This window comes from Camelina sativa, chromosome 20, assembly GCF_030686135.1.
Source record: "Camelina sativa cultivar CO46 ecotype springtype chromosome 20, ASM3068613v1".
Classification (NCBI taxonomy): Eukaryota; Viridiplantae; Streptophyta; class Magnoliopsida; order Brassicales; family Brassicaceae; genus Camelina; species Camelina sativa.
In genome coordinates, this window is record NC_141899.1 from 11,284,045 (window position 1) to 11,307,453 (window position 23,409).

General features: G+C 34.1%; 6 protein-coding genes and 1 pseudogene across 8 annotated transcripts; 3 read left to right on the plus strand and 4 right to left on the minus strand.

Moving 5' to 3' along the window:
- Positions 1 to 1,922: 1,922 nt before the first annotated feature.
- On the plus strand, positions 1,923 to 3,160 carry LOC104770547 (uncharacterized). 2 transcript variants are annotated; one of them, XM_019242230.2, is made up of 2 exons: positions 1,923 to 2,024; positions 2,747 to 3,160. In XM_019242230.2, the coding sequence occupies exon 2, from the start codon at positions 2,769 to 2,771 to the stop codon at positions 3,009 to 3,011; it is 243 nt and encodes an 80-aa protein (XP_019097775.1). In that variant the 5' UTR covers positions 1,923 to 2,024; positions 2,747 to 2,768; the 3' UTR covers positions 3,012 to 3,160. The 2 variants fall into 2 exon arrangements, with proteins under 2 accessions (XP_019097775.1, XP_019097776.1); XM_019242231.2 differs by having other exon boundaries at positions 1,939 to 2,024; positions 2,756 to 3,160.
- Positions 3,161 to 3,871: 711 nt separating this feature from the next.
- LOC104770548 (transcription factor E2FB) lies at positions 3,872 to 7,965 on the plus strand. Its single transcript, XM_010494995.3, has 14 exons — positions 3,872 to 4,414; positions 4,906 to 5,068; positions 5,257 to 5,313; positions 5,420 to 5,505; positions 5,586 to 5,674; positions 5,765 to 5,819; positions 6,294 to 6,346; positions 6,425 to 6,475; positions 6,554 to 6,602; positions 6,697 to 6,762; positions 6,838 to 6,914; positions 7,004 to 7,274; positions 7,431 to 7,500; positions 7,612 to 7,965. Exons 1-14 carry the CDS (start codon positions 4,220 to 4,222, stop codon positions 7,746 to 7,748), a joined length of 1,419 nt encoding a protein of 472 aa, XP_010493297.1. The 5' UTR covers positions 3,872 to 4,219; the 3' UTR covers positions 7,749 to 7,965.
- A 414-nt stretch (positions 7,966 to 8,379) lies between these two features.
- On the plus strand, positions 8,380 to 9,057 carry LOC104770549 (transcription repressor OFP10-like). Its single transcript, XM_087505621.1, has one exon. The coding sequence runs from the start codon at positions 8,402 to 8,404 to the stop codon at positions 8,876 to 8,878; it is 477 nt and encodes a 158-aa protein (XP_087361747.1). The 5' UTR covers positions 8,380 to 8,401; the 3' UTR covers positions 8,879 to 9,057.
- A 238-nt stretch (positions 9,058 to 9,295) lies between these two features.
- On the minus strand, positions 9,296 to 10,665 carry LOC104770550 (putative CCR4-associated factor 1 homolog 11). Its single transcript, XM_010494996.3, has one exon. The coding sequence runs from the start codon at positions 10,190 to 10,192 to the stop codon at positions 9,365 to 9,367; it is 828 nt and encodes a 275-aa protein (XP_010493298.1). The 5' UTR covers positions 10,193 to 10,665; the 3' UTR covers positions 9,296 to 9,364.
- Positions 10,666 to 14,817: 4,152 nt separating this feature from the next.
- LOC104770551 (PHD finger protein MALE STERILITY 1) lies at positions 14,818 to 17,619 on the minus strand. The gene is made up of 3 exons (XM_010494997.2): positions 17,233 to 17,619; positions 16,498 to 16,780; positions 14,818 to 16,347 (listed from the first exon to the last, which is right to left on the minus strand). The coding sequence occupies exons 1-3, from the start codon at positions 17,543 to 17,545 to the stop codon at positions 14,913 to 14,915; spliced, it is 2,031 nt and encodes a 676-aa protein (XP_010493299.1). The 5' UTR covers positions 17,546 to 17,619; the 3' UTR covers positions 14,818 to 14,912.
- A 2,150-nt stretch (positions 17,620 to 19,769) lies between these two features.
- LOC104770552 (protein salt-induced and EIN3/EIL1-dependent 1 pseudogene) lies at positions 19,770 to 20,586 on the minus strand (annotated as a pseudogene). The gene is made up of 2 exons (XR_015592339.1): positions 20,449 to 20,586; positions 19,770 to 20,262 (listed from the first exon to the last, which is right to left on the minus strand). The product of XR_015592339.1 is annotated as a protein salt-induced and EIN3/EIL1-dependent 1 pseudogene (transcript).
- Positions 20,587 to 21,595: 1,009 nt separating this feature from the next.
- Positions 21,596 to 23,375, minus strand: LOC104770553 (uncharacterized). Its single transcript, XM_010494999.2, has 3 exons — positions 23,106 to 23,375; positions 22,525 to 22,710; positions 21,596 to 21,920 (listed from the first exon to the last, which is right to left on the minus strand). Exons 2-3 carry the CDS (start codon positions 22,678 to 22,680, stop codon positions 21,750 to 21,752), a joined length of 327 nt encoding a protein of 108 aa, XP_010493301.1. The 5' UTR covers positions 22,681 to 22,710; positions 23,106 to 23,375; the 3' UTR covers positions 21,596 to 21,749.
- Between the last annotated feature and the right edge of the window lie 34 nt (positions 23,376 to 23,409).

The following is a 23,409-nucleotide window of genomic DNA, read 5'->3' on the forward strand; positions in this document are numbered from 1 at the left end:
AAAAAAATTACAATCCGACAACACGTACAAATATTTTTAACATGTAGAAATTGTAGAAAAATATAGTTTTAGATTATGTTCCATGGGATGATGGGAACATAACAAAATCATGTGTGTGTACATGTACAGTTCACTTTGTACTATCAGTTCCTTTTGATGGTTTGTTGGGCACTGAATTTTAGTTTTCAAAGACTTTTTGTCGTGAAAGTACTTGAATGCGGACTTCCCAAGTAAATTTATTTCTTTACACCCAAATTGTCTTCTTGTAGGTTCAGCTTTAAATATGGTTATCCTAGTTTCTATTCTAATTTGTAGACATTATTAATTTGGCTGGTTAGTTTTCTACTTCTTATCTATGGCATGAGCTATATAAGAAGCTGATTGGTTAGAACTTTAAAGACTTCAAATAATTTTAGAAACTAATCGAAATCGATTATGACATTTTAGAAACTCCAAACAGCTCAAAAAATGGTCTCATTAGTTATTATTTCAGAAATTAGCTTCTTTTTTAAAAAAATCTAGCTAATTAAAATAAAGATATTATATTATAAATTTTCAAAGTTAGTTGGCTGCAAACTCATGTTTGGTGTGATTTGTACGAGGACTAGGAGTATTCTGAATCAAAACAAGAAGAAGATACTAGATACATACTATATGATATATGATATGGACACTCGAAAAACTCCACCAAAGAAATCCCATGAAATAAAGTGTAGATGATTCGTAGTTATAAGATGACTTAGTCTAATGCATGTGAGTTGTGAAATCATCGTCATGTTGGTGACATTTGCACGCCTTACGGTGTTATGTAGCGTGAAGCACAATAATCTGAGATATTGTATATCTTCATGCTTGGTGACTTCATTTTTTAGAAAACTTGATAACGTGAGAGAAAATAATAAAATTTACTACTTTTATGAACTTTGTAACTTTTGTGATTTTTATAAAAAGTTTCGTTTACAGATTCTTAAAGCCAAAAAAAATAAAAGGAATAGAAAAGAAAAATTGATAACTACTTTAGCGAATATTCGTCAACAAACTTTGTTACTTGCCTGCCGCGTGCAATGACGTTGCAAACTAAACCCACACTTGTAGTCTTGTAGTAGAGAGAGTGTCAGGTACAGGTAGGTAACTTTCTTTGAGCATCCAGTTGCTATATATGTTTCCCACGTTTAAATTATAACATCTGGACCTGAAAGCTAAGGTTTCTTATGATCAACATAAATGAACAAAATTAGCTAATGATGCTGATCTCGTCTTTAGTAGTGGTCCTAAAGGTTAAGTACTTGTATAGCTTCTGACTTATGTAGAACTTCTAAGTCGTTTCTTGTAGACGTGTTATTGATCACAACAATAATATATAACTCATGCTTTTGTATTTGCACATTTTACTATATACAACCATTTCAAAATATTTTATGTTTTAATTAATAAGATGCAATTAAAAAATGTTTAACTTTTTTTAAATTCAACCAATCAGAAACAATACTTCATAATATAAAATATTAAATTAATTTAAAATATTCATAAAAGTTTATAAACATCCTATATTATACTCCGTTGATTACTTTATTGATGTAAATCTAGTTTGATATGTTAAAAGGTTTTAATGGTCCTAAAGCTAAGTACTTCATCTACTATTATCTTGTCTAATCATTCAAATTAGATCCGAGTGTCTGCATTCAGATAACAAATGTTCTTATTGCATTGGTCCTATGATCTGGCATCCCTAGGTTTTCGAGGTTCCACAAAAAAAGTGACAAATACAATTCTGTGATTTTGTTAGGAACAAGAAACCAAAAAAAACAAAAAAAACCTGAAAACTGCTGGGCTTTTATGTCATTGGGCTTAACCAATAAAATGACTTGAATTTTGTGTAAAAGCCCGTACATCTGAGCCCAAACATACGACGTCGTTTTAACTTTGAACTGGAGAAGAGTTCTCGCTTCTGATAGTGTCTGTCTGGTCAGAAATTCTTCAACTCACAATCTCGATTTCTGATGTTTTGTCTCTCTGATTGAAAGGTAAAATCTTTTAGATTTTTGTGTTTCGTTCCCAGGCTTTTTGTATTTGATGATGATCAAGCTACGCTTTTTTCATTTTTGTTTGTTCTGGCTAGGTTTCTTAGTGATAGAAATTGAAGTAAAATCTCCGATTTCCTCAATTGTTCGGAAGTTTTTTTTAAAAAAAATTAGTCGAGTTTCCATATATGTGATTTCAGAAGACAGGGGAATTTCACTAAAACGAAAACTTTTTGATCATATCCTTAGTTACTAGATATTATCATCTATCCTGATGAAGATTTGACTTGTATTGGTGGTGGTGGTTCATAGATGTCTGATGTTGTACATTTCATTTGCTTGAGCTTCATTGTAAAATGGATTCTGATATAAAAATATGTATAGAGTTTGGTCTGTTAATAAAAAAAGGTTTTGATGGTCTTAAAGCTAACTACTTATATAGCAGCAGCTACTATAGAAGCTTTTCAGTCTCTCATGTTCATGACTCTGTTAATAACGAAATAATGCCAGCATTTGTGTATATGAGATTGTATTAAAAAGGCCCACCTGCAGTATTAGTGTGATTGCTGCTTTAGGCGATGCAGAGTTTTGATTTTGTTAAACCCAAAAAATGCTTATACATTGTGGTAAAGTCATCTTTTGCTGAACTATAATATGACTTTATTATCTTTGCGGGTTTTGGACAATGTGATATTTCAATGTTTCAATACACCACTAAAATGTAGGTGTTATAGGTTCTGATTCAAGATGGGTAACAAAGCTACGACTGTGAAAGAAGAACGTGAAGTGATCCACTTGAAGGTTGTACCTCCGTTGGACAAAGTTTTTCTGCGTTGGCTTGCTAGAGATCTCCAGAGAGTTCACGGAGTCAAACCGAGTATCAACACTCGTGCGATCACTCCTCCAGATAGCTACATTGAGTTTATGCGGTTAAATGGATCCCTTGATGTGGATTTAGATGACCCTGCTCTTGCCCATTTGTTCAAGTAAAAACAAAAACAAAAAAAAAGGTTCTTTTGGTGTCTTCTGTGTTTGTTTTGTATGAAGCTTTCAAACTCTTTATATCTCTTACCTTATGATCACTCCATACATAAGCTTTTTGTATTGAAAGCTCGTCTATAGATATTATCTTGATCTAACAGCAGAGCATTCAAATGATATCCGAGTGTCTGCATTCAGATGACACATGTTTTCTATTGTCTTGGTGCTATGATTTGGAATCCCTAGGTTTTCGAGGTTCAACAAAAAAAAAAAAAGGTAATTGATGAGAGACTCATGAGCGTTACAGTTCTCTTCATTAATCCTTACCACCAAAAACAACTCCAAATCTGATATTACCAGTAAAGTTATAGGTTTTACAGTTTTAATGATGTTTTTTTTTTGGGCAATAGTCACTTATGTACCACTTGACAGATATAAGCTTAAAGGGTTTGCAAACCAAACCAAATTTTAGTATAAATCCAAATTTTTTTTCTTTTCTTTTGTCAATCTCTTTTTTTTTTTTTTTGCTTGCCTCTTCTACAAATATTTTTATATATAAAAACGTATATATGTTCGACAGATATTGACGATAATTGCTCACGCTTAACGCGTGTAACAGATGCAACAGTTTGTTGGAATATTTATGCTTCCAATTCTTAACATGAATAAATCCAAATTTATACTTTTTTTTTTTTTTTTTTCAATTTCAAGGAAATATATCCCAAATTAGTTAACTAGCTTTATTATTAACTTCGTTGACAAAAATTTAAAAAATATACAAGTAAATATAATTAATTAATTAAAAAAGAGGATTAATTTTGGTTGAGATATTGGTTAAAGAGAGAAATTAAGAAGATATCAGTAGTGTTGTTGTTACAAGTAGCGCAGCTTCCCTCCACATCAGTAATCTAAACCAAACGCAACTCATTCCCTCGTTTTCTCTCTTTTCTCTTCCACCGTCTCTTTTTTTTTTTTCTTTAATCCCTTCTCCTCCTCTTCTTCTTCCTCTTCTTCTCTCCCGCTTTTTTTTTTTTTTTCGATTCGTCGATCTCTTCACATTCTCATCCCGGAATCTCCGTAATTCTCTCCGTAGATCTGCTTCCGTATACCTAATTGGATCTCTGCTTACCGGAGATCCGTTTTTCCGGATATTGAATTTTCGGTTTCTTTTTTTTTTTTTTTTTTTTTTAATTTCTTATTATCGAGATTCGTTCCTCATGTCGGAGGAACCTCAGCAATTCCCACCTTCGAAGCGGCAGCATCATCCTTCTCTGTCTTCTATGAAGCCTCCTTTAGTTGCTCCCGGCGAGTATCACCGCTTTGATTCGGCGGAGACTCGTCTAGCTGGTGGTGGAGCTGCTCCTGCTCCTGCTGATCACGCCGTCTCTGACTCGATTGTTATTAAATCTACTGTGAGTCCCCCTTCACCCCCCTAGTGTCAATTTTGGTTTTTAAATTCCCCTGTGTTCTCAGAGAATTTAAATTCCCCTGTGTTCTCGATTCTCTGAGGTTTGATTAAATTTGTGATGATGATATCGTAGCCTGAGAATTGTGTTGTGATCTGTATCTGGCTGTGAAATTGCGTTTTGTGTAGTATATGGAATTAGCATTGCGAGTTATTATTTTCTTTTGAGTAGTTTAGTTGTTGAACTAGGGTTTATTTGGTGTTACTGTTCTTGCTATTTTAGAGCTGATTTATGCATTGTTTATGTTTCTGTTTTAGTGAATTAGGCTCTTTTGGTGCTTTTAGATTTCAGCGAAGTGACAGTATGATGCTGATAGGAGTTTTTCCTATAATTGAGTGTTATTTTAGTGGTGTCAGCTTCTGTTAATTCATTTGTTCAAGTATGTTTGTTTTGTTTTCCTTGTTGATGTGTACAATTTTTGGTGTCTTTATTGGCAGCTGAAGCGTAAGACAGATGCGGTAAACCAAATAGCTGAGCCCAATGAATTGAGTACTTGTGTTCTCCAAACACCTGTATCAGGGAAAGGAGGGAAGGCCAAAAAGACTTCTAGGTCTGCCAAGTCTAATAAATCTGGAACGTTAGCTTCTGGTTCTAATGCAGGTGAGTTTCGCCCGAATGCTCTGTTTCCTTTTTTAATCTATATACACGGGCGACTGTTAGTAGGCCAATGATAGATATTGCTTATGTGCTCATCTGAGCTAGACCTTCTATTTTTTTTTGGTTTAGTTGCAATGAAAGAAAGAGTGATATCATTGCAATGTAGTGACAAGGATCTTCTGTGTTGGCAGGTTCTCCTGGAAATAACTTTACACAGGCCGGTACTTGTCGTTATGATAGTTCACTAGGTAATAACTTATTTTCGCAAACCTAAGTTTTTTTATGATCTTTTATACTCCAGGTCTTTTTAATAATAAGTTTTTTTTTTTTTTTTTGTGATCTAATTTGCTTCAGGTCTTTTGACGAAGAAATTTATCAATTTGATAAAACAAGCAGAGGATGGTATTCTTGATCTAAATAAAGCAGCTGATACGTTAGAGGTGGCATATTCAAACTCTAAACTGCCTTCTTGATGTATTACTTTCTGTCAAATCTTAACTGCGTGTTTCTGTTGTTGCAGGTACAAAAGAGACGGATATACGATATAACCAATGTGTTAGAAGGAATAGGTTTGATAGAGAAGACGCTCAAGAACAGGATTCAGTGGAAGTAAGCATGTCTTCCGACTGTCAAATCCTGGATTCCTTCCATTTGGTGCCTCATGTGTGTTGATACTCTGATTTTTTTTGTCTGTCTTAGGGGTCTCGATGTCTCAAAACCAGGAGAAACAATTGAAAACATAGCTAACCTACAGGTACAGTACAGGCCTATGTATTCATTTACCTTTTAGTTACACGTGTGCTCAGTATTATCACCTGTATTATTATTATTTTTACGTTGAGGGTATATGTTAGTTTAGATTGTCTTCTTGAACATCTTGTGAACATTCGTATAATTCATGTTTTGCCTTTTTCCTGAGAGTCCTAGTAACTAGGATACAAGAAAATATATCACAAACACAAAAATTGAAAACCTGTAACCACAAGCTCTGTCTTGTATCCAGTATCCCTCTACTAGCACATTTTGAAATTTGAATGATGTGCTTCTGTTCATGTTTCTCATAGTTAATTACACAGCTGTTGACAAAGTGATTAATTGGTTACTGTTTTCGATCTCATTCATTTGGATTTATTTATTTTTTGGTTCTCTGTTTGAAAAATTATTCGGTCTATACAAATTCCCATTCCCAGTTTCGTTTGACATTTTGTTACCCTCGATCCTCGTACAGGATGAAGTACGTAATCTCACAGTTGAGGAGGCAAAACTAGATGACCAAATCAGGTATTCTCATAGATCATTTTCCTTTCTTTTTCTTATTTTGCTGTTTTTGTGTCTTGTTGATAATCGACTTATTTGCAGAGAATCACAAGACAGACTAACAAGCTTGAGTGAGGATGAAAACAACAAAAGGTAAGCTTCTCCTGCTATTTTTTCCTGGCGAAAGGTATGATACAACATATTTGTTTGTTCTGACTCTCCACATTTTAGGTTACTGTTTGTCACCGAAGACGACATTAAGAATCTACCATGCTTCCAGGTTTGGTCTTCTTCTAGGAATTAGGTGTATATTTTTGCTTTGCATTCTTCTCACTTGGAAACATGTTTTGTGGCGTTTCTCACGCGTACTGTAGAATAAGACGCTGATAGCTGTGAAGGCACCACATGGAACAACTCTTGAGGTGCCAGATCCTGATGAGGTAAGCTTAATAGCACACAAAACCAAATGAGCAACGAACAGTCAGTAACTGTTTCCACCTTCTGCCATTAATCAGGCTGGTGGCTATTCTCAGAGGAGATATAGAATAATTCTGAGAAGCACAATGGGACCAATAGACGTGTACCTAGTCAGGTAATCCCTGTCCTCTAAAGTTATGCTTGCCATTGATAAATCTGTTCAATGAAAGTGGTGAGACTGACAGTGATATTGTGGTTTTTCAGTCAATTCGAAGAGAGTTTTGAGGACATTCCTCACGCTGATGAACCTTCCAATGCTCCTGCTGAGCCTTCAAGTGTTCCTGATGAACCCTCAAATCTTCCATCAACATCTGGTCTCCCTGAGAACCATGATGTAGCCATGCCAATGGAAGAGGACAGCACCGGAAGAAAGATGGAAATACAGGAACTTGATGATACTCAAAGAGTTTACTCTGACATCGAATCTCATGACTTTGTTGATGGTATCATGAAGATTGTTCCTCCAGATTTGGATGTAAGTCCCAACTGCTTCCCCAGCTTTAAAATATTTCACCACATACATAATCATCACAGTTCAGAAACTTCATATAGCCAGGAAAAGTAATAAACAAAGATCATATCTAGAAAAATATGCTCGGCTTGATTCATTATTTGTCTGTATGTTACACAGATGGGTGTAGATTACTGGCTTCGATCAGAGGTAGGTGAAGTCAGCATCACAGACTTGTGGCCAGATGAATGTATCCTTCAACTTCTGTCACTGCTTTTTATCTAATTTCTCTATAAGCTTCTTGAGTTTTCCTCCCCAAATATTTAAATCTGTTAAGAGCTCCTTGACTTATCTTCATTAGCTGGACCGGACTGGAACCATATGGGTTCATTTGATCAAAACCATGCTGGACCGAGCAACACAACCTTGGAGCAGCCACAAACTCCATCGAGCCCAACTCCAGAAGATTCCACTGGTACGAGATCAACAGGTAGCTGAAGTTACCATACCACAGGAAAAGCACCACCATATATCTGTATATAGAATCTGATTTGGGTGAAATCCAGAGTTGTGTTGTACTTGTACAGTAGCTAGCTGCATTGCGTTATCATAGAAGTAGACATTGCAAAATAAAAGTAGAGAAACCAACCCTTCGCTGTATCATGCATTTTCTATTTTTTTAGCATCTTGGCTTATATAGAATAGCCTTAACCCATTAATTTCTTAAGATTGGTCTTAATATAGAGTTTCTTTTAGTCGGGAGCGTAAATAAGCTTTCAAGGTTACTCAAATGAAACCAGAATTATATTTCGGTTTAGATTTATAGATTCAATTCAAGGTTTGGTGATTTCATTTTGGTTGGAATTGGTTTCTATGTCCAATCGATAATTATGAAAGTAAAGGGATACACGATAACACTAGAGGTAGTTCCTTACAAATGATAGCAAGATCGAATTGTTTTTCTTTAAAAAAAAAAGAGAAATCCATCATCAGCATTCAAAATTGTGCACCTCCAAAGCAATGAGCAATGCTGAATCTCCAAGCTAAGTAAGGAAAAAAAAAGGTTCCTCTTTTAACAAACTTTCCCACACCAACATCCTCACTCAATAATCTCAACTTGTTTTCTCTTCCCTCTTTGTAAAAACATAAACATGCATTTCAAGAAGAAGATGAAGTATATACTCAAAACCATATTCAACCCCATCTTCATGGCCTGCCGTAGTGGTTGCGGCTCTACCGTCCGGCCTTCCTCTCACAGCCATTACACCCCGGGGCTACAGGTTTCTCCTACGGTTTTACGCAGTCCATGTCCTAAGATCGACGAGAGCGTCGCGATGGCTAAGGAGTCAAACAACCCCTTCGAAGATTACAAGAAGTCGATGAAACAAATGATTGAAGAGAGATATATCGAGACAGAAGATGATCTTAAGGAGCTTCTAAGGTGTTTCTTGGACATAAACCCTCCTCCTCAACACAATCTCATCGTCCGGGCTTTTGTAGATGTCTGTTCACATCTCCGGCCACCACACGACCGCCGTGGGAAGTCCCTTGGGAAATTACTTCGCTTATATGTTAATAATCCTCTTGATAAGAATGATAATGATGACGACGACTTACACCAACCCTAAGATGAGTATGAGGAACTGATCCTTCCTCGTCATGCATCTCTTTCTATACATAATACATGTAACATGTTACAATATTGTGAATAATTCGATTTTATGATTCCATGCAAGGCTATATGTGAACCCTTAAACAACAAGAACAACAAAGTTCAAAAAAAAAAAAATGCACATTATGTTTTCCAATATGTAGGATAAAGTGAAGTATGGGTTAAACAAATTTCTTTTTCGATTTTTCCTTATGATTACAAAATAAAATGTTATTATATACTTCAAAGGTTAAGCTCTACTCAACATAAAAGTTTGAAGTGTAAATTTGGTAAGATTTAAATCCTATATATATAAGTCCATTCACATTTGATGTTAAAATTGGTCGTTCTCCTCACCAATTATTTCGGTGATATAATTTGGTTAAACGAGGGATGAATAAAATAATTTTGATTAATATTGTATAAAAATGATTAAGAACAATGATTAATTGAGTTAATTAAATCAAAAAGCCTCTAAACCATACAAAACTCCGGCATGTTTCTCAGCCCCATCCTCAACGAAATACAAATCCCTCATCCTCTGAAACGCCTGCCACGTCAGCAAACTATCCGAACCGGCTTGATGACATTTCCCAACCGCCCGGTTAACCTCAAGCGACCGAGCAACCCGGTCCAAACCACCGTACAATCTCCTCTGCTCACAAAACCTCATAATATGTTTCACATCGTAAACCCTCTCACCGAAGAAAGCTCTGAGTAACCCCAAGAACTCACGCAACGCGCCGGGAAGCTCCCGGCGCGTGAGTATCTTCACTAAGTAACCGAAATCGTACGCGCTATGAAACGTCACCCAGCTCACCGACTCGTTACAGATCAACCCCGACGACATCATCAGCTCAGCGAACCTCTCCGATCGAACACCTTCGCGTCGGTTACGCTCGAAATCGATCCCGTGACGACGGAGCAGCTCGATCGAATCCGCCGCGTGGGGGTCACGCTCCACGTCGAAGTCGCGGAAATTGAATTCCCAGATGAAGCGGCGGTTGTTTTGAGATCCGAGATCAGGGAGGTTCCCGTCGGCGTCGGAGAGGGTGAGACCGACTTGGATTAGGCTTAGAGCGTCGACGTTGGATTTGAGAAAGTTGTAGAGGTAATTAGGGTTTCCACGGCGGAGTACGGCGAGATCAGCTTTGAAGATCACGCCGGGGAACTCTGTGTCCATGGAAATGAATGGGTAGTCTTCGACGATCCCGCTGATTAGCTCGAACTCTGATTCGAGATTATGAGCCCAGACGTCACGGATCACAACAGAGAGATCTGAGTTGATCATAGTTTCTAAAAAAATTTCCAAATTCTTGATCTTTTTGGTCGTTGTCTTTAAAGTCTCTGCTTTATTGTTGTTGTTGTTAAATCTGAAGGTTTGAAAATGGTGTGTATGTATAGTGGAGTGAAGGGTTACGAGGAGGAGGAAGAAGAGAGGACAAGTGTGAGAAACGCGCACGTTTATGACTCACTGTGTCTTCTTGACTCGGTCCAAGTTGGCTTCTCCTTGTGACTCCAATTATTGCATACTGATCAACTCGTTGTATTAATTAAAATCTAAAATCGTTACGACCAGTGAACTTACCACGAATATTTGCTATATTGCCAATAAAACATTGAATTATATTTTTTAACGTATTAGATGAATCATATCGGCTTTTTGACTTGATGAATCTAAAAGCCATCATAACTTTTTTCGGCTTATAACTGCTTTCGTGGATTCAAAGCAAACCAAGTCATTCACTTTGTCAATATATAAGAAAGAAATTAGTAAGAAAAGGAATTCAAAGTTTTGATTACCAAATGATGTCAAATTAAAACTTCGCTGGTGGGAGACTCCACTAAGTCAGGTAACTTGAGACGGTCAAATTTCTGGTAATAAGTCACCTGAGGGAAATCTTGGTGACCTCATCTTGCACGTGCTATGCTAGCGTCATATTTTATGGCAGTGAAGGGAAGCTTGGAGACAAGCCTTAAGGTTGTCAAGTAAAACTTGGAATCACGGTTGGAGTATAGGACCCTGGAGCTGGAGCAATCCAGAATTTTTGAAGAAGTTTACGTTTTGGTCCAGGCTGAGTCACCAGGCCTACAGAAACACATCCTACCTCCATAAAACTTTTTGGCCACGACACACGAGTCACCGGGGGAAGTTGTTTCTGTAAATTTATTTTCAGTAGGATTTGGGATAATAAGTTTTTTTTTTCTTGGTATTTTCCCAGCAAATAAATACACGTCGAGGTATACAACTTATGTATTATGATAGTGTCATAGACTCATAGTGAAGGTTCTATATAGCATAAAACTAGAAATAGGCTCGCGCGATGCACGAGATATATTTAATTTTATTTTTATTAATTATGATATATCTTAAATTTACAAATATATTTTCAAATGGATTTTTGTTAAATGTTTAATATGTGTTCTTTTATATATATGGTTCTTAATGTTTGGACGCAAAATAAAATAAACAAAAACATATCAAACAAAATTTGATTGAAGTAATTAAATCCCATAAAGTTTTGTTGTTTTAAATTTTATCGTTTTGTGATAAATTGTTAGGTTCTTAGACCATCTCCATTGCATATACTACTGGTGTCTTTGATTCTTTTTTTAATATAAATGTAAGACATGCTTGAGGAGAGAGACGAAGAAAATGTCTTCTGCAAGACAATTATATTATAATTTTTAATTTAATTTTTGAGTTTCACTTAGACACTCCATCGGTATCACCGATAAAGATGTCCTTAGAGCATCTCCAACCTCATTCTATTTTAAAGTCAATACTCTGTTATAGAGTAATATTTGCTCTAACCCTACTTTATATCTTATTCTAAAATAGAGTGAATGGTATGATTACTCTATATGCAACATTATTCTTTTACACTAACTCTATTTTAGAGTATAAAATAGATTGATACATTGAAAAAACTATGCTCTATTTTAGAGTAAAAATAAAAATATATATTGGAGATAGTCTTAGCACACATGAGGTTAAAAACATATATTATTTTTATACTTTATAATTAGAAAATTGATTCATTTTACTTGAACATAGAAAATAGATATTTCACTAGAACTTTCAAATTATTCTACAATAAATTCTTGGTTATATTTTTAAAACTTTTTTAAAATGAATCCTAATAATAATCCTTTTAATATCCGAAATTCTATTAATTATCTTTTTTCCTATCCTAATCTTATTGTATTGTCATGTGCTTGTATCTTATTATATTTGAAGTTTTCCTAATTTCATTTGTTTTCACAATAATTATATTTTTTTTTCTTTTTTTTTTGGAAATTATGTAACTTTTAATAATTTTAAATTTAATTTTAATCGTATTGTTGTAAATATGTAGTAATAAAATTTTAATTATTACTATAAATGTGTTGTTATCAAATTAAGTAAAAATAAAAATATAAAGTGAAAATAGTAGGGTAAGGAGTTGAATTTTATTAAACAAAACTATTGTAGAGGTTAAAATTGATTTGGGTGTTGAATGATTAGGTGGAGGAAAGAGAAAATGATGTGGAGTGTTAAAAATTGAGGTGGAGGGTGTTGAAAAAAAAACCATTGTACATGGTCTAATGAAAGCATATACCATATAACCTAAAAATAAAACTACTGATCAAACCAATTAAAACAAAAAAAGTTTTTATACTTTAAAAATAAATTGAAATAAATTAATTTATGATAGACTAATTTTAATTAAATATATATGTTATAATATATTTAAAAATCACATTGTATTCAATAATCATATATATTGTATTAAAGACAAAATTCAGATAAAATTAAATTATATTTAATATTCTATAAGTTACAGTTTGACTGTCTTTAAAACGTATGTACTAAAAGAAAATAAATAATAATATAATTGCTTAATCACCCCATGAAATAATAGAAAACTATAGTTTCAAAAAATAATCTAATGGTAATTATACTATTTATTTTAAAATTATTAGAAAATAGAGATAATATATCGAATCTAAAAAATATTAAATATGACACACTTTTCTTTCATGAATTTTATTCAAAATTTAATGGGATATATATTATAAGATATTTCATAAATTTTTAATATGCATTATTCCAAAAATTTTATATTAAGGGTGATTACAAGATTAGAGCGTAAAAACTAGAGCATATGATAAATCGTGAATACACTTATTAATTATTCAAAATAATCATTGGTGATTCTTCTGTTACCTAATAAAAAACATTAAATTTGACACATTTTTTTTCCATGAGTTTTATCCAAAATTTAATGCGAGATATATATATATAGTATAAGATATTTCAAAAAAAAAATTATGACATGAGCCATATTTTAATATGCATTATTCCAAAAAGAATTTTATTAAGGATGATTACAAGATTATAGAGTAAATACTGGAGCATATGCTATATCGCGAATACACTTAATAATTATCAAAATGATCATTGGTGATTCTTCTGTTATCTTGTAAAACATATTGTCTAGATTCATAATCTTATTAGCACAAAATTCAGGTTTTAAAATTTTAGTTTATTGATTGGATGAATTTGAGTCGGTCTGATTTTTTTTCTCACAAATCTTATTTTAAAATCATCAAAATCTGATGGAAAAGTCAACATATAAATTATAAGTTCAAATATAGTTAATTAAAAAAAACATTTAGATGTAAGTTAAAAAAATTAGAAATGTAGTTATGTCAGAAAAATAATTGGAATGTAACTACTGTTGATATCAATTTTTCTGATTTTGTCTTCCCTTCCATCTACACCAATTGACATGTTGGAGAGTTCATTTTTTTGATAATTAAAAAAATATAATGAATAAGAATAGAGACAAGGACCGAGAAATAACCCATCATCATAGAAGTATAACACATTGTAAGCATTCATATAGAGTTTCTAATTCACAAGAAATTTGTTAGGAGGCTAATTGAAGGAAATAACACCATAGCAACATATTGTGGAGTCAAAAAGAAAATCAAATATTAAGATTAAGTTAAAGAATATATAAAGTTGTAAAACCACTCACAAAGAGATAAATATTTATCAACTATTTTTCTTTATGATTGAGAGTAAAACATAAATTTTTTTTTATTTTTTTCATGGTTACTGAGTTTTGATAGTAATTTTATGGTTATAGAGATCTAGCGAATCATCATATAATTCTTGATCGCATCCATATATTAAAGCTTTGGAAAAGATGTAGGGAAAGATGAGATTTATCTATAAATATTTGTAAACTATTATCACTACTCAATTTTTGTTTTGAATGTCTGATATATGGTTTTTACACAAACCTCATTTGTGCTAAGACTATCTCCAATATATATTTTTATTTTTACTCTAAAATAGAGCATAGTTTTTTTCAATGTATCAATCTATTTTATACTCTAAAATAGAGTTACTGTAAAAAAATAATGTTGCATATAGAGTAATCATACCATTTACTCTATTTTAGAGTAAGATGAGTAGGGTTAGAGCAAATGTTACTCTATAACAGAGTATTGACTTTAAAATAGAATGAGGTTGGAGATGCTCTAAGGACATCTTTATCGGTGATATCGATGGAGTGTCTAAGTGAGACTCAAAAATTAAATTAAAGATTATAATATAATTGTCTTGCAGAAGACATTTCTTCGTCTCTCTCCTCAAGCATGTCTTACATTTATATTAAAAAAAGAATCAAAGACACCAGTAGTATATGCGATGGAGATGGTCTAAGAACCTAACAATTTATCACAAAACGATAAAATTTTAAACAACAAAACTTTAAGGGATTTAATTACTTCAATCAAATTTTTTTGATATGTTTTTGTTTATTTTATTTTGCGTCCAAACATTAAGAACCATATATATAAAAGAACACATATTAAACATTTAACAAAACAATTCATACTAAAAATCCATTTCAAAATATATTTGTAAATTTAAGATATATCATAACTAATAAAAATAAAATTAAATATATCTCCCGTATCGCGCGAGCCTATTTCTAGTAGCATGAATGACTTGATTAGGGTAAAAAAGAGAGAGGAATAAGATGTTGGTCACAACTTTGACAAAGAAAAATACGAGGAACTTCCTCATTGTGTTGAACACCGACACACCTTGTGTGTTGCCATACTTCACAAATGTCACAACACACCATCCTCTCTCCATCTTCTTCCTTTGCTCCACACTCACACTCAATCCTCTTATCCTTCTTCTTGTTATCATCTTCATAACATTTCATCACTTCAACGTTCATCATCATTCCTACATTCCCTTCTAACACCAATCCTTTATTCCCATTCATTAACGTTGCCATTTCATCGACCCTTGTGATGATCTCCTTTTGACCGTCCGCCACAGACTCCACCACGACGTCTCTTAGTTCCCAATAGATATCTCTAAAGGCTCTCTCTGCCTCTCCATACACTTCACTCAATGTTGCATCTTTGTTCACCACTATGCATTCTTGTGGAGGCATTGTTATCTCGTTGTTATGATGATGATGATATTTCGGCGCAATTGTGCAGAATATTCCTAATTTGTCCCCTCCATCTAAGTGTAATGTTTTCGCCGATGTATCTCTAATGTAGTGATATTCTTTGATGAAGTACTTAGCATCGAGGATTGCCCTTGAAGCCATTCCAATTTGGTTCAGTATGCCTCCAGTGGGGCTTAACACTCCCTTGTAATCCATGAGAATATGTTTGTAAAAGTAAAACATGTCTTTCATCACTTGACCTCTCGTGATCTTATTGTGACCGTTCGTCGTCATCTTCCCGATTGAGCTTTGATTCTGAGGTGTCACGAGTTCATTGTTACTACTTGGTAACAAATTTGATATGTCCTCCAAGCAATACTCTAGCACTTTCTTCACCGGATTTAGACTACGTCGGACCAAATAGTTCCCGACCACCTGGTTCCCGAGCGACTTCAACACGAAATCAAGCAAACCAGTGTCCCCTATGTAATTTCTAGCTGCATCCCTCACTTCTTGTCTCGATATCCATCGGTATTCAACTCTTTTCAATGACTCTATAACCACTTTGATAGCCATTTGGATCCGTTTTTGAGACCATCTGCAGTTGGTACTATCAATGGAGATGATTTGGTTTCGGGGATTATTCATGTAGTTATCTCTTGGAAGACGTGAATGGAGATGAAGCATAAACCTGAAGAGGTCACTGAGAGTGATCAATGGATCGGTGGATAAACTTTGGTACTTTGACAAGAGGATTGGAGTGTCTCGGTTCAGGCTGGTTAGGTGATGGTTCAGCAAGCACAAGGGTATGTTGCGGACTGATTCAATTGCCTTCTCGTAAATCTTTTGAGTCACTCCGTATGTCCCTGTCCCGAACCGGTAACCCCAACGACCGAACCATGGCTCTCCTTTTGCTACCCCATGCAGCAGCCTCAGCTCCATTCCTTTTTTGTGCGATGCATCGTTCAACCCTATTTTCCTATACATGTAAAGCGGAAATAAAAATGATTAATTATGTGTGAATACCGATTAATAGCTAGGAAGAATCCATTATGATATAAACAACTAATTGAATGGTTTTTACGACCATATATTATATACAAAAAATATAAAGTCTTATTATACATACCTAGCCTTTAAACCGGTGCAGAGCCGATCCCACAAATCCATGACTTGATGACCGGTTAAGTCGGAGCCGGTTTCAATGCCGTTGAGAGAGATCAAGTGACCAAATCCGTTGGAGTGAAAGAAGCCGTGAAGGACATGGCCTTGAAGCTCCACGAGATGCAATAAACTTTCCTTTTCGGGAAAAGCGTAGCTTCCACCTTCCAGTTTTAGAAAGGCTGCCATTGTTTCCTTTGAAGGGATCACGAAATGGTACTTCTTGTTGCATATCATTTGGTTTGCCCAACCTGCAACGTTCAATACAAATCACTGTATAATATATATTTTTGATATGTACATATATAAATGCATCACTTTTTCTGTTTTTTTCCTCTGTTGAGCTAGGTGTTAGCTTAGCTGTTAGCATATGTAAATAGAGGCACCATGTTACTTTCTTTTTTTTTGGTATGAAACATATTACATTTTCCTAGAACATGGAGTAACAAAAACGTATATTTACCAAGTGAGGATCGACCTATAAAATAAAATCATGCAGCGATGAACAGCATATCTCTAGCTATTACCATATCAAACTATTATTATTGCTATTTTTGTTCCTATGTACGTGCCAGCATGCATAGGTATGCAAAGAATAATGCTTACATGCTGAGCTATGTCGAGCCTAGATAGATAGGTATGAAAAAAAATTGTCTACAGAGTCATACAAAGAGAGAAGGGAAAAGAGAGAGAGGACGTTCACCAACATATTGGCAATGGTTGCAGCGGAGGTTGAGAGAGGCTTCGATGGGCTCTTCGACGACAAAGAGAAGCACATAGAGAGGATTTGGGTTGCGATTAACCTCAAGCTGAAAGGACCAACTTCCCATGAGACCGGAACTCTCAAAGTGACCAAACTCAAGTAGCTTCCCGAGGTTGTCTCGAAAAGACAACTCATTCATCTCAGCTGGATGCCCTGTCTCCCCGAACGTCTTCAGCCTAAAAACCCTACTTTCCCCTCTCTTCCTCTTCTTAGGAAGATGCTGATGATGATCTGTTCGGATCAGATTCGCCATGGAATCAGAACTGTGATTTGATGTTGACAAGAGGGGAATGATCGATTTGGATTATATATATCTTATGGGGTTTGTTATAAGAATAGCCCGAGAAGTGTTGAGGAAGTGCGTGAAGGGTTTAGAGATATAGTAGTCATTAAGATGATGATCACACAATTAGTGCTTTGTGGTGAAAAGGAAAAGTGAGTGAGAGAAAGAGAAAGGGTAATTAAATTCTGATTTAACAATTGTTACTATTGGATTGGATGTTAGGTCTTGATATGTGCATGACTTGTAACATTAACAACTTTTCTTTCTTATTCGTAATAGTTAATTGAAAATATTCGAAACCCCCACTGATTCCCAAATGTATTTCATTTCAAAAAGTACTATTCAAAGGATTATAATTATATATAGTTTTATACACATATGTATCATTTGTGTACAATATGTGGCAATGGCATGCAAAAAGATCGAGGGGTGAGGAGGAATGTCACGTGACTTGAGAACATGAGAAGAGAAAATAATAAAATAATGAAGACATGCATTTGAGCTTCTCACTTTTTTAAAGAATCAGATTAACTCTGTGTTCCGTCAATTTCTGTCATGAGCTACCTGCACCTATCTATTTATATGTATATACAGACACGTGTGTATAGTTGGTGTTAATTAGCGTTCGTGGTTGGACAATTTTTTCAATCTCGTAATTCGAATTATGGATTTGTGATAGTGTTGATGATTTGAAAGTTCAAACCCACATAATAATTAAACTTTGGTAGCCACTGATAGCATGAAAGATGGTAGATAGAGTAGAGTGAATAATTTGTTGATAATTTGTATCATTTTTGTTTCACAATTCTCAGTAACAACGACCAACGATATGAATTAACGACACGTCTTATCTTGTTTGGGTCTTTATTCCGTTTTATAGTTGTTGGTTATATATATCTCAATATATCACTGATAGATAGGTCTTACTTAATGATCAACAAAAACATTTAAATACTAAACGTTTTAAATTTTACACCGATAAAATTATTTTCGGCACTCCTTGACTCCTACTAAATCTTTGGAAGGATTATACAACAAAAGACACTCAACGTATAATACAATATAATTTGGGATCATTGCAAACTCAAATGAGATAGAAACTTAGGAGGCGTCAAAACAATGTTTTCATTTTCTTTTGGTTGAGCTTTCTCAATGAAAGAAAATAAGAAAATGTACACAAGAAGTAAATTGGAACCACAATTAGATTAGACCTCTTGTTAGTAAGATTATATATCTTTAGTTTCAAATATTTTGTAAACTTTTCTCTGTATCTTTAGTTCGTTCAATTGAATTTGCCAGTAGTGGTATATATGATGATAAAAATGTGAAAAATCTACTTAGGGTGTGAATGGTTGCATCGGTTGGGGCTGACAAATCTATTTATGGATTAAACCATTCATTAACTTTAGTGCGCAGTGGTACGGTCCAAAAGAAACAGAGAAAAACTGTAGCGGACCAACTGTGTACCGTTTTTGTTTACAAATACAGTTAGACCGCAGCGGTTTGTTGTCAACACTAAAACAGAACGGTTTAGTCTTCAGACGGATTTGTCCGTCCCAACCACGGTTATCATTCAAACCCTTAAAAGGAGACGTGTTGTTTCTTTTGATAGTTGGGAAAGGAACAACGCACACGTAATGTTGAACCCGACATTAATGTGAAAACCAACATGCATTTTTTTATTAGTAAGTCTCTAGTTGAAGATTTTCATATTCCTAATAAGCATAACTCTTTTTCATGATTTTATAAACATTTAATTTGTTAGTTCAACAACTTTGGTAACAAGTAAACCAAACATATTTATTGTTTGATGTGTATATATATGTATATACTTCGCATTTAACGCTAGAATTACTTAGTGCAAAAAATGGAAAAGAAAAAAGTCATTGTTACGTTCCACATTTTTCATATTAAAAACATAACTAAGTATGTCATGTACATGTACATTGAACTTACTACAAGTCAACAACAACCATTTTCCATTTATAAAGTTAAATATCACAATATATAGTCAAAAAAATATAGAGCATCCTAAACCGAATACTATAATTTTTTTGATGAGGACATATCCATCATCATTACTAGCCATTAATCAACCGCTAAAACAATATTATGATGGATTGTAAAACATCATTAGTTTTAGTTCCGTTGCAAAAATCAATATTCATTGCTTATTTTTCCATAAGAAGTTATATTCATCGCTAAATGGTCAGTATTAATACTAATGATATATTTTACAAAATAAAAGTGTATATTTGGATTCCATGAACATAGCCGTTCATCATAGATTATAATAAATGTGGCAACAAATCAAGAAGAAGAAAAAAAAAATAACATTCTTAATTTGATATATATTTTCTTAATTAGTGCTCTTCTTGCTATGGTTTCCGGTGAGAAAATTAAGCAAAACATGGTTGTTGCATCTAGGGCATCTAGGATCACTTTCTAAAGAGATGATGATGTACATGATGCAATTAGGGCAACCAACGACCACCATTGATTTAGCCTCTCCTCCTCCACCCTCAGCTTCCTCCGAGCATAACGATGATGATGAGCTCTCAGTCAGCAAAGAAGAATCCAACGATGGTGAAATGTTTAATTTCAGATCAAGTTCAAGATTACTCGTAGCTCCTTGATTCATGTTTCTTGCTTTCCAAGAAGAATACTATGTGTGTTGGTATATGATTCTACAAGAAACACAATAAGTTTCAAATCGGGGATTGCGTAACAAAAGCTTAGATGGAGATCGATGTTTGTATATCAGTATATACATATATGGAGATCAATCAAAAAGTGAAGATGAAAATAACAATAAGAAAAGTTTTTCGATGAGAACAAATGAACTTGGATCTCGGGTTCCAAAATTAGCTTACCTTAGGGAATATTAGTAGAGTCTAGTATTTGTTCTTGTTCTTGAGATCTAAAGAGAGATAGTTTGACGTCTTCATGTCAGTGGCTGTTGTTATATATAGAGATAGAACATAGAAGATACACGCAAGATGATGAGAGAGAGGGTCTCATTGAATGTATTTAATTAATTAGTGGGATTAGTAGTTTCATCTAGCTTTCGAAATAAATATTCTTGTAGAAAATAATTACAAAATAAGTGTTTTTTTGCAATAAATGTGATTTGAAAATAATATGCAAAAAAAGATTGAGTATATGACTTGGGCTCTCAAATTGCATTTATTACCAAATAGTATTTGGATAAATACAAACAAGATATTTTGTCCTTTTACATATATTCTCATACTTTTATCATGAAAACTGAAATTCAAATGGAGAGAGGGAGAGAAGTAGACAATGCATTTGTTTCAAACTTGTAAGGTTGTAGTGTAGTTAAATCGATGTTCACATAAAAAAAAAATGTAGTCAAATGGGTAGGTGATATTATTAGTTTTCCACTACAAATAAATAACTATTATAACATTCAAAATATATATATTTTTTAAAAGTCGTATCGGATAAAATATTCAATAACAATTTGCTAGCATCAAAAAAGTATTGTTGAAAATTTGAATAATATTGGTGACTATGAATTTGGATAGCTTAGACGCACGGCCAACAAATGATGGAAAGATTGACCCAAAAAGAGATTGAAAAAATTAATGAGTAGGTGAAAATTCCAATGGGATTTGGTTTTAGTTTGACTTAGAGAACAACAAATATGGAGTTTGTGGTTGGTGTCCAAGAGAGATGCAGGCTCTGACCGATGGAATCATGCGAACCATTTAAAAAGCAAAAAAAAAAAAGAATATGACATTCATATGACATAAGATTGCTTTTGTCATCTTAGACTTTCGTTTTTAGTTGAGAAAAAAAGAAACTTTCGTTTAAGCCTCATCAGTCAAAGTAAAATCTAACACCCAGTTACACCACAACCAAAGTTTGACTTTACAAAGACATCGTTTATGTGTTTCATGTGTGCTTTTCTTAGATAATTGATAGAATCGATCAACCATAATAACTAAGGATAATATTGCAAGTACACTAATTCTTAACTTTTTTAAGACACTTAAAAATCTCAAACCTTTTTTCATGAATAAGGTAATACAACACTCCTAATCGAATCATCAGCAAGGTTTGAACACATCAGAAATAAATTACAACATTTTTTTTTACGTACCATTTTGGGTTATTTATTATTAGAGTTTGTGGTAACGGAGGAAACATTTTAGTCTTCCACAATGTGTTTCCTCTCCAGCTCAATGAAGTGTTTGTTTAGATTGGAGGTTTCAGTGGCGTTTCGTGTCTCGTTCTCTCCTTTACATCGCTGTAACTGCAGTTGAAGACTTCGTACAAGGTCATTTAGCCTCTGGATATGTCTCTCTTGTGATAAGATGATCTGTAAACCATTAACATAATACGAGTTAAGAATTGACAGGTCTCCATTTGAAGGTTCAAGAAAAGACAATATGTATATATTAAGGTTGGAAAAACTATGCCGAAACATGAAGTTAGCATACATCCAATGGAACTTCAAGGTCGCAAGACATAAGTTCTTATACTATTTTTTTCTCCACTAACGATTATTTATTTGATGCAATCAGGGGAAAACACAACAGAAGGCTCAAACCAATCCTTATTTCTATGCATAATTAAGAATTCTGATCAGACACTGATGGAATCCAGACACATTCTCTGAAGAAGAAAATGAAGTAAAGATATGAAATCTAATCCCAAAAAAGGTTAACTTTTTGCAAAGTCCCATGTAACTAGAAGCATTTCATTGCTAATAAAAGAAGCCAAACAAGGTATTTAGGAATCTTCAGCATCAGAACGTAACTAACTCATCATAGTCTAATCTCTTCTGACGTTTACTAATCTACAAGACACAATTCCAAAAACCAATTCAGATCCTTCACATACAACTGAAAGCAAATCTACTATTGTGGACACACATAATCTTCCAAAGTTCCAAGAAAAAGAATCAGAATACAAGTAAGTACCTTCTCCTTGACAGCTTCTTCCCTCTTTGCAATTTGCTGATGTTTCTGAGACAAGCTAGGAGCTGCATCAAGCTCAAGAAGTGGTTGCCTCCATTCAAACTGAGACGTAACTATAAGTATAACCAGAAGAAACACAAGCATGATCGGCCTCGACATTTTTCTCTCTAATTCAGCTCCTTACAAAACCTGTTCCAAATTTCCACAATCAAAATAATATAATACCATTTCATACTAATCCTAAACACACATATACAAGAACACGCCTAATCGAAAATGAGATTGATGTAACTAAAAAAAAAATCACCAACCAGTTCAAAAGTTTCTAAAACAAAACCAAAAATAGAACAATTTAATCAGTGTAAGCTACTACTACAAAAAGCAAAATCCATCAATAACCTTGTAGATTTTTTCAACACGAATCCCCAATTCCTTCTTTTAGCTACTACTAAGGAGGATAAGCTAATATCACCTACCAAAACCTAAAGAGCTATAGAAAAAAAAAATTGAATTTTTCTCATTCAGCACCACCATACAAACAAAAATTGAAAGCATCATCTACCAAGATGATCTCTCCAACTTACAGATCAAAATTGAACAGTGAAATCAAACTTCATTATCGAAATCCTCGTCTTCCTCCCTAGGGTTTCTTTTTTGTTTACCGGCGCGGCACCGCGAAAAATTGAAGAAACGAATCGAGATCTTTCGATTCAATTCGTTTTCTAACGGAGTATTTGTAAAAACCTTCGTCTTCTTCTCCCAACTATGGGTTCTTCTTCGTGTAGAAGGCAAATGCAAGAGCAGAGAGGTTTAATGGCGGCGACAAATATCTACAAATCTCAGTGCAAAACCGTCTGGACGAAAACGAAGAGTACGGAATTAGAAAAA

Excerpts from the sequence above, each read along its gene's own strand:
- LOC104770547 (XM_019242230.2), top strand. The coding sequence starts at position 2,769 with ATGGGTAACAAAGCTACGACTGTGAAAGAAGAACGTGAAGTGATCCAC.
- LOC104770548 (XM_010494995.3), top strand. The coding sequence starts at position 4,220 with ATGTCGGAGGAACCTCAGCAATTCCCACCTTCGAAGCGGCAGCATCAT. Across the intron at positions 5,820-6,293 it reads AAAACATAGCTAACCTACAG|GATGAAGTACGTAATCTCAC; the intron begins GTACAGTACAGG and ends ATCCTCGTACAG. Across the intron at positions 7,501-7,611 it reads AGACTTGTGGCCAGATGAAT|CTGGACCGGACTGGAACCAT; the intron begins GTATCCTTCAAC and ends TATCTTCATTAG.
- LOC104770549 (XM_087505621.1), top strand. The coding sequence starts at position 8,402 with ATGCATTTCAAGAAGAAGATGAAGTATATACTCAAAACCATATTCAAC.
- LOC104770550 (XM_010494996.3), bottom strand. The coding sequence starts at position 10,192 with ATGATCAACTCAGATCTCTCTGTTGTGATCCGTGACGTCTGGGCTCAT.
- LOC104770551 (XM_010494997.2), bottom strand. The coding sequence starts at position 17,545 with ATGGCGAATCTGATCCGAACAGATCATCATCAGCATCTTCCTAAGAAG. Across the intron at positions 16,781-17,232 it reads CAACCATTGCCAATATGTTG|GTTGGGCAAACCAAATGATA; the intron begins GTGAACGTCCTC and ends TGAACGTTGCAG. Across the intron at positions 16,348-16,497 it reads TGCACCGGTTTAAAGGCTAG|GAAAATAGGGTTGAACGATG; the intron begins GTATGTATAATA and ends TTACATGTATAG.
- LOC104770553 (XM_010494999.2), bottom strand. The coding sequence starts at position 22,680 with ATGTCGAGGCCGATCATGCTTGTGTTTCTTCTGGTTATACTTATAGTT. Across the intron at positions 21,921-22,524 it reads AAGAAGCTGTCAAGGAGAAG|ATCATCTTATCACAAGAGAG; the intron begins GTACTTACTTGT and ends AATGGTTTACAG.